At 45.3% G+C, this 10,068-nt stretch overlaps 1 protein-coding gene across 1 annotated transcript; it reads right to left on the minus strand.

Moving 5' to 3' along the window:
* Positions 1-1,112: 1,112 nt before the first annotated feature.
* Positions 1,113-9,016, minus strand: LOC143304429 (uncharacterized). The gene is made up of 3 exons (XM_076626894.1): positions 8,026-9,016; positions 7,410-7,960; positions 1,113-1,685 (listed from the first exon to the last, which is right to left on the minus strand). Exons 1-3 carry the CDS (start codon positions 9,014-9,016, stop codon positions 1,113-1,115), a joined length of 2,115 nt encoding a protein of 704 aa, XP_076483009.1.
* Between the last annotated feature and the right edge of the window lie 1,052 nt (positions 9,017-10,068).

Here is a 10,068-nt window from a genome sequence, read left to right on the forward strand (position 1 = left end):
AACCGTCGTCGTTTGCCGCGTTTACGGACGGCCGGTTCCGTTTCCCGATTTCCATGTGCACGGTGAGTGCACTTCTCGGTGCAATTTCTCGCGCGTTCCCCGTACGTCGCATGATAAAGGCATAAGCCACCTTGCCGTGACGGGCTTCGGGATCGCCAACGGCGACGGTATTTAGCGCTGGAGAATGTTCGCCGGCGGCCCCCGATGGTCAACGCGCTTACCTGCGCCTGTATCTGCGTTATTTGTTCCTTCAGCTCGTTGATGGCGGCAGCCGTAGCATCGTTCACCCCGCCGCCGTACGTTGTTGGATTGCCTCCTGCCGTTGTTCGGTCTGTACTGACCGCAACAACCTGTCTTAGTTCCGGGCGTATTTCGTAGATGCTGTCGGCGATCGCGGTCAAAGTTTCGGACCTCTTATCTTGGACGGCGGCTAGGACGCGTTGCACGTACACCGGGAGTCGGCCTTCCCAGAGAGTCCGGATTAATTCGTCTGATATTGCCGGAGTGGCGAGGCTTTTCAGATCCCGTAGAATTGAGAAGGCGTCCCGTCGTCTAGTTGTTGACTCACTATTATTTTGCGTAGGCGTCCGGCGTCTGACTCGCCCAGGAGCGTAGGACGAGCTGCGTGGCACCTCGATCCAAGATGCTCCTTGCCGTGTGAACAACAGCCGTCCGGATGATGCTGTCGTCCCCAGGGTGAACTTGGCGATGCGGCCGAAGGGCCGTTGCCTGGATGGCACGTTGTCTCCGTTGTAGTCTAGATCGCCGTCTTCCTCGTCGATGCCGAGCGATTTCCAGGTGAAATTCACGACCCAGGAAGTGTCGTGGATCTTGCTTCTGGAAGTGTCGTTAAACACCTCGGCCCAGGAAGTGTCGTTGAAGGGAACGTCGGTGGTGCTTTGTGAAGATTCATCAAGCGCGGTGCGGAGTTTTGAGGTTCATTGGGAGGCTGGACTCCCCCCGATGACCCGCTCGAATCGCATTCTCTTAGTGATGATCCTCGGTGGAGAATGACCGTTGGACGTCGTGACTGTGACTTGCCTTGGTGTTGGAGAGTATACTGGCGTTTTTGGAGCCACGGGTGACTCCAGTGAGATGTTTATGATACGCGACTAGTTCGGTACGGCGCTCTGTGAACTCAGTAGAGAATCGTTGAGATCAGATAGAATGTTCTGTAAATTACCGACACCATTTGAGTGATTAGTCATGGTATTAATAATGCTGAAATTATTCTGAGTAGGACCAATTGCAGGCGTAGCACATGTCTGAGGTGGCGAAGGAGGAGTCTTCACGTTACGTCTCGGAGTGTGACTGTCCGATGCAATGTTTCTAATCTGGGGTGGTGCAGATGACGTGATGTAAGAGAGATGATTGGACGTCGATACGTTGTGTTGGACGTCCATCGTGTAAGTATTGGCCGAAGAAACACTGCCCCTGGATGGTTTGTTCACAGTGGATTTCGAAGCCTTTACAGTAGGTTTCGACTCGACGTTGACCTTGTTGCTGTCCTGGATGGGACTCAACCCGTTACTTTCTAGGTTGTGAACTACGGTCAAAGAGTCATGAACGTTCTGTAACAGATTGGGGGAGATTACTTTCTGAATCGATTTGTCGCCTGGTGAGACCTTCTCTTTCTTCAGGTCCGAAGGCTCGTTGAAGGTTGTCACCTTTAAGGTTGTTTGTGTCTGTTAAGGAAATTCGAGGATTTGGAAATACAAATAATTGACTATATTTCACACACAACAGCTATACATCTATATTACACTCTGAAGAACGTCTTGCACGCACGCCTGTCGCCACCCGACTATCCAGAATCTTCTAACGTCAGTCTTTTGTCTCAACTAAGACCTGGACGCCCTCTGACCCTTACACACACACACTCTCATGTACAGCGTAAATGTATCACTTCCCTAACACGCCTCCTTACATTTATACTGTACACTTAATTTTATTTACATACTTGTCGAATTAACAAAATATTTACCATTTATCGCTTTATTTACATTTCTCTTATTTTACATTCATCCATGACCTAAACCTTTCAAGTTTCTCTCTACACAGTGTCTTCGTAAAAATATCCGCAGTGTTTTCTTCTGTACTTACTTTTATTATGTTTATCTTATTTTCCTTTACGTACTCGTGAACGTAGTGGTAATGAACTTCAATGTGTTTAGAATTTTTTGTAAAAGTTCCGTATTTTGCTATACTCATTACTCCAGTGTTATGCTCATAGATTTTTACAGGGTTATCGTCTACATTTACATCGAAGATTTTAATTAGTTCTCTGATAGTCATTACTTCGCTCACCGCTTCCGATAGAGTAACATACTCTGCATACGTCGAGGCTTTTGTCACACACCTTTGTTTTTTAGACTTCCATCCAATTACATTTCCATACAATCTAATTACATACCCACAAGTCGATTTCCTATCTATATAATCTCCTGCCCAATCAGCGTCCACATAACAATCTATCGTTTCGCACTTTTCATTTCTTTTATAATGTAGCCCTAAATCTCTAGTCCGGTACAAATATTTCAATATTCGCAAGGCATATTTAAAATGTGTCTCGTTACAACAATCTTGAAATCTACTCAGGTAATTCACACTATAACTTATATCGGGTCTGGTATTTACACTAATATACAGCAATGCGCCAATTAAATTCTTGTATCCAATGTCCTCTCCATTTATCTCAGCTTTTTCAATTTTTAAGTTGGTCTCCATAGGTGTACAGTACAATTTGCTATTATGTAATTTATATTTGTTTGCTAATGATTCTATGTATTTCTTTTGGCTTAATCTCATTTCATTTTTTAAATAATCATACTCTATATTAATTCCAAGATATTCTTTTACTTCACCTAAATCTTTCATTTCAAATTTATCAGTTAATAATTTTTTTTACACTTTGTATCTTCCCTTTGTTTTTACCACAAATCAACAAATCGTCTACGTATATTAACAAATAAACAACATTTTCTCCCTCTCCATAAGTATATAGGCACAGCTCTATATTGTTCTTCTTAAAACCTAATCTCGTCACATACTTATCAAAACACTCATACCAGTCTCTCGGACTTTCTTTTAACCCATAAAGCGCTTTCGATAATTTACAAACTCTATTCGTTCCGTCCGCATATCCCTTTGGTTGATTTACATATACCTCCGAGGTTACTTCACCATTTAAAAAGGCAGTTTCTACATCCATTTGCTCAATTATTAATCTATTTTGACAACAATATGATAGCAATATCTTAAAGGTCTGATTACTCGCCACTGGAGAATATATGTCATCGGCTACGTTTCTTTGTTGAAATCCCCTTACCACTAATCTAGCCTTATACCTGTCCTCTGATTTTTTCGTGTAAACCCATTTTACATCTAATACTTCTTTGCCTTTTACCATTTCTACCAATTTCCAAGTTTTATTCTTATAGAGACATTCTATTTCCTTATCCATAGCCTGTTTCCAAACTTCATTATTTTCGCAACAAATCGCCTCCTCAAATGTACGAGGGATATCTACTTTACAATAATTTGCATGAATCTCGCAAATATTTTCCTTTTCTGGATACCTTACTGGAGTTTTCTTAATACGTGTAGATCTCCTAGTAGTGTTTGAGCTTTCAGTACTACTATCATTTTCATCTTCCCTACCTTCTAACTCTTCCTTATCCATACCATCCAATGAATAGTTATCTTCGCTATCATTTCTCTAATCTGCCTCCAATGAGTTTTCCTCAAAACCGATACATTAAGTGTCTGTCTCTATGACCTCTACATGTCTAGCTATTGTTATTTTTCCACCTAATAAGACTCTGTATCCTTCTTCACTATATCCTAATAGAATTCCCATATCTGCCTTCTTGTCCCATTTGGAAACTCTTTTTTGTTCTGGCCTTCTTACAAAAACTTTACTTCCATATAGATGTAGATTTTTAACACTTGGCTTTCTCCCGAAGAATATTTCAAATGGTGTCTTTCTCTCTATAGTATTCGCTAATATTAGATTTTTCAAGTATACCGCTGTACAAACTATTTCCGGCCAGTACCTTTTATGTACTTTCGCTTCCGCTAACAAGCACCGCGCCATATCCATCACTGTTCTATTATACCTTTCCGCTGTCCCGTTTAATTCATGTACGTATGTTGGGCAATTATTTATTCTTATACCTTTATCCCTTGCAAATTTATAAATTCGATTATTTAAATATTCTTTGCCATTATCGCATCTTAATATTTTTAACCTCTTGCCCGTTAAATTTTCGGCTTCATTTACGAACTGTACGAAAGAATCAAAGACCTCATCTTTTGATTTTATACAATAGATCCTAGTTATTTTACTATAATCATCGATAAATGAAATAAAATATTTTTCTCCATTGAATCCGGTAGTCTTAAAGGGACCACATACGTCCGTATGAATAATTTCCATTATTTCCCTAGCCTTAGTTCGATTATTTTTGAAAGGTAAGTTATGCATTTTGCTTTCTATACACACCCTACATTTCAAAAGTTCCTTTTCAAATTCATTCGGTATGCCAGTCACTAGCTGCTCTTTACCCAAAATCTTTAAGTATTTAAAATTTACGCCATAAATTTACGCCAAGTATTTAATATTTATGCCATCTTTCCTTTTTACTCATACCACTACGTTCGGCGCTGTTTACTAAGTGCTTCTTCCCTTTCAATATACTGAGGTGGTATGGTGATAGGTGCGTAAGGAACTACTCTTGGTGTTTTTAACGAACAATAGTTTAATTAGAACTAATCAACAATCAGAGTTAACAATTAACAACTAACCATTACACTTAACAGACAACAGGTAACAACTAACAAATAACGATAGACACCGAGAGATCATTCGACGCGTTGCTATGCAAATAGTACCGAGGAGTTACACATTTAATGGCGCAAGACAGACTGACTCTGCTTTTGTTTCGGATCGCGCAGATTCTTCCCTTCGTAGCCCATCGATATCCCCCACTAGCGTGCATTCATTAGATGTGCCGCCAGTGCTGGCACGTGTATGCTCTGCCGAGAATTCGGCGGAAAGAGTGTGAAGATATCGATGGTACATTGGGCACGTCGGTGTTGCGCTTTGGCGGCGTCGCGCTTTGCATCCGGAGCCGTTGAAAAGTTCCGTGGCCCGTGCCGCCACAGTACCCCCTTACCAGTAATAACGCTATATAAATGAAAAATATATAAATGTTACAGGCAAGGGTGCACGTTCGCCGGCTCCTAACGCCTATCCGAGACCCGCCTGAAACCAATCAGGAAATCGAACTCTCCTGCCCGCGCGTGTGGTGTGATGAACTCTTGAGTCCCCTTCGCTTTGTTCGTTTTGGGCACCGGGCGGTATTGTTACATTGCGCCCTTCCGTGCTATGGTGTTCAATATTATCGTTAAATAGAAATGCGGGTTTCAATCGGTCTATGGACACTATTACGTTTTTATTATTTATTTGAATAGTGAAGGTCTTTTTTCCTCGCTCTATAACCTGATACGGCCCGTCGTAGGGTGGTTGTAAGGGGTCTCCGATGGCGTCGCGACGCAGAAATACATAAGGCGATGTTTCGAGGTCGCGGAACACGAAAGTTCTCTTTTCGCCGTGTCGCGTAATTGGATGAGGTCTGATTTTTCCTATTCGGTCTTTTAGGCGACTTGCGAATTCCGAATTGGCCTGTTGTTTAGTCGGTATAAAAAATTCGGCCGGCAATCGTATGCCGGTGCCATAAACCATTTCGGCTGCCGTCGCGTTTAGGTCCTCTTTAATAGCTGTTCGTATGCCTAATAGAACTATCGGCAAGATATCCACCCAGTTGCTCGTATCGTGGCATTTGATTGCTGCTTTTAGTTGTCGGTGGAGGCGCTCTACCATCCCGTTGGACGCGGGGTGATAGGCTGTCGTGCGCAAATGTCTGATGCCGAGCAACCGGCATAGTTCGTTAAATAGGTTCGACTCGAACTGGCGTCCTTGATCGGTCGTTATTCTTAAAGGCACGCCGAAACCAGATATCCACGTGGAAAGGAGAGCCGAAGCGACGGTTGCCTCCATGTCGGCGATGGGAACGGCTTCGGGCCAACGCGAAAAACGGTCGATGCACGTTAGACAATATCGGTAGCCTTTTGAATATGGCATCACGATAATGTCTATGTGTAAGTGTTCGAAACGGCCCGCTAATTCTCCGAATGTTCCGACGGGTGAGGATACGTGCCTGGTGACTTTACATTGTTGACACGGGATACATCGTCGTGTCCTATTTCGGGAGTCCTTGTTTATGGACGGCCAGACGAAACGCGTCGTCACCAGGTTTTGAGTGGCACGTATCCCTGGATGGGAAAGTCCATGGAGCGAATTAAATACGTCGCGCCGCAAGGATTTCGGTACGTACGGTCGTACAAAGTCACCCGATACGTCGCAATATATTTCTACGTCGTGATCGGGGAAACGTATTTTCTTTAACCGTAGCGCGGATGTACCGGAGTTGACGATGTTGCTTAGTTCTTTGTCGGCTTCTTGCGCGGCGGCGAGAGCTCGATGGTCCACAGACTTTCCTATCGCTTCGATGCGTGACAGAGCGTCGGCAACATTATTGTCTAACCCCTTGATATATCTTATGTCGGTAGTGAATTGTCCGATGTAATCTAGTTGCCGGAATTGTCGCGGCGAACACTTATCAGGATCTTGGTTGAACGCATATGTAAGGAGTTTATGATCGGTGTAAATTATAAAATTTCTCCCTTCAATGGCGTGTCGAAATCGCTTTACCGCAGTGTACATAGCGAGTAATTCGCGGTCGTACGCGCTGTACTTTCGCTGCGCGGATTTCAACGGTTTGGTAAGGAAACCTAACGGCTGCCAAGAGTCGTTGACGCGTTGCTGGAGGACCGCTCCTATTCCATAGTCGGATGCGTCTACCGCGAGGCTAACAGGTGCGCCAGGTATCGGATGCGCTAACATCGTGGCGTTAGCGAGGGCGCGTTTCGACTCGCGGAAGCTGGCTTCGGATTGCTCTGTCCATTTGATGGGCGCGTTGCCCTTTTTTCCTCCTTTTAATAGGTCGTTTAGGGGTTGAAAAATTTTTGCGGCCCCCGGTATGAAACGTCGGTAGAAATTAATCATACCGAGGTACCTGCGTAGTGCTTTAACGGTCCCGGGGAGCGGTACTTCTACAATAGCGTCAACGCGTTCGGCTAGCGGCTTTATCCCGTCGGCGTTTACGGTGTGTCCCAAGAATGTGTAACAGTTTGATCAATTTGTTATGCGCATTGGTTAAATCATGTGTGGTTAGAGGTCTCCCTCGATCCTGTTTTTGTCTCCATCGGAGGCAACGAGTGGTAGTTCTAATCAGCTTGGGCCAAGAAGAAAATCTCTCCAGTAGACTGTGGTCAGCGGGAGTCACGGCCAGACATGTTGCTTTCTTCTGCTCTGATATTTCAGTTAATGGTACTGGGTTCCACGTCGGCCAGTATCTTTCTGGTTGTTGGAGCCATTCCGGACCATGTTGCCAAATGGTTGGTCGCAGGAAATCTTCGGGTGATTGGCCTCGAGATATGAGATCTGCAGGGTTATCGGCAGCGGGAATGTGACGCCAATCTGAGGTGTGAGTCTTCTGCTGAATTTCTGTCACACGATTAGCGACAAAGGTTTTCAGCGTATGGGGTGATGTATTGATCCAATGAAGTACGATTGTAGAATCCGTCCAGTAAACAGTCCGAGAAATGTTGCTTGGTAAAGCTTGAAGGACTGTGGTGGCCAATGATGCGAGAAGAAGTGCTCCACTCAGTTCCAGCCTTGGAATGGTTTGTGATTTCAGTGGAGCCACCTTTGATTTTGCAGTGAGGAGTCGTGTCCAGACATGACCATCCGGAGTGATGATGCGAAGGTAAACGCATGCCCCATAAGCCCTTTCGCTAGCGTCACAGAACCCGTGTAATTCATTTCCGCTGCTGCCTTGATTATCGTTTTACGTGGAAACTTCACGTTATTCAATAATGGCAGCTGTGCATAATATTTGCTCCATTCCGTGTGCACGTCAGCCGGTAGAGATTCGTCCCAATCAATTTTTAAAGTCCAGAGTCGTTGGAGCAGCATCTTAGCTCGAACGATCACTGGTGGCAATAATCCGAGGGGGTCGTAGATCTTGGCGATTTCGGAGCTGATTGTTCTCTTCGTGATTCGAGAGGCGGTGGAATTAATTTTTACGGAATATAGGATCGAATCGTCAAAGGAATTCCAAACCACACCCAGAGTTTTGAAGGTTTGCGATTCGCCTAGTAGCAGCTTGTCGTTTATGTCCTGCTCGGAAAGTCCTCGTAGCAGTTCCCGGTCGTTCGATGCCCATTTTCGAATGTTTAAGCCGGCTAGTTCAAGCAGTTCCGTGAGCTCCGTTCTCCATGATCGTGCCTCGACCTTTCTATCAACTCCAGTGAGAACATCGTCGACGTAGAAGTCTCGCTGTAAGACCGTCGCCGCTCGTGGGTACCGATGTCCCCCGTCGTCCGCCAGTTGTTTGAGGCACCGAATGGCTAGATCAGGGGCCGCTGACAGCCCGAATGTCACTGTATTAAGTTGATAGCTGTCAACTTCTCCATCAGAATTGCGCCACAAAATTTGTTGAAATTTTCGATCCTCTGGACGCACAAGAAATTGTCGATACATCTTTTCGACATCGCCTGTAATGACGTATTGATGAGAACGAAATCTTAGAAGGATGAAGAATAAGTCATCTTGTAGTTTCGGTCCCGTATGAAGTACGTCGTTTAATGAAACTCCGGTGGTGGTTGGTGCAGATCCGTCAAACACAACTCGGAGTTTTGTAGTTTGGCTGGACTCTTTGATCACGCCGTGATGTGGCAGAAAATATCCGTCGTCCGTGCAGTTGTCCGTGGTAATCTTCGTCATGTGTCCTAATTCCACATATTCTTGTATCACGGCGCGATAGTCGGCTTCGAATCGTTTGTCTCGTTGGAATCGACGACAGAGGGAAATGAGTCGCTTCATCGCCATTGTCTTAGAGGATCCAAGCGAAGGAGTTGTTTCGTTGAATGGGAGAGCGACCATGTATCGCCCTTCGTTGGTGCGTTGAACGTGATTTCGAAAGTGTTCTTCGCACTGTCGTTCCGCTTCCGAAATGTGTGCAGTGGGCGTTCATTCGTCGATTTCCCAAAAACGGGCGAGGTCCGCCTGTAAAGCCGCCGTGGAGGCGTGAAATGCGAGTGCTGATGATTGCGAGGTTGGGCTCTCCCCGATGACCCATCCGAATCGCGTTTTTTGCAGACGCAAGTCGGGCCCGTTTGCTTGACTGATGTCAAGTTGGCCGACACAGAGTGATGCTAGCGTTGGTCCGGCGCTCAACAATATTTCGATCGGCGCAAGCCTATGGAATCTTGGATCGGCTAGTTGGAGATTCCTCGGTATATGTATTATTGAGCGATCTACGGGTTGATCTGGGACCCAAGGCGATATTGTCGGTATGATTAGGAACGTCAAGGTGCGTTCGTATGTGCCGTCGATGGAGGTGATCGTGGCCGTGATGTAACGTTTCGAGGTTGTCGATAACGTGTTGAGTGTTCCGATTGGGACCTAACATTTCCGTTGGTTAAGTATTAGCGAATCAGCGAGTTTTTCGGTGATAAAGTTCATGCTAGAGCCGGTGTCTAGCAGAGCTCAACAACGGAATGGTTGAACTTTATTGTTCAATAGGTTGACCTGCGCTGTGACTAACAAATCGTGCTGCAGTGGTTCACAAGGAAGCGAGATCAATGAGTCCGTTTTCTGTGGTTCGGTCCCTCACAAGGTCGTTTGATGACGTCATTGTTTTCCTTGTCGTCTAGGACTGGACGATATATTTGATCCCGATGCCGTCGTTCGCGATAACCGAGATTCACGTTTCGGAGATGTTCGCGGAGACGATCGGGGAGACGATCGGGGAGACGATCGGGGAGACGTGGATGCGCGTCTCGAACGATGTGACTATCGCGGGGTCGGTGATCGACCGTTGGATGATCGATCGCTCGATGATCGACCGCTCGATGACCGGCTTACACGTGGTCGTGATT

This window comes from Bombus vancouverensis, unplaced genomic scaffold, assembly GCF_051014615.1.
Source record: "Bombus vancouverensis nearcticus unplaced genomic scaffold, iyBomVanc1_principal scaffold0035, whole genome shotgun sequence".
In the NCBI taxonomy this organism is placed as follows: domain Eukaryota; kingdom Metazoa; phylum Arthropoda; class Insecta; order Hymenoptera; family Apidae; genus Bombus; species Bombus vancouverensis.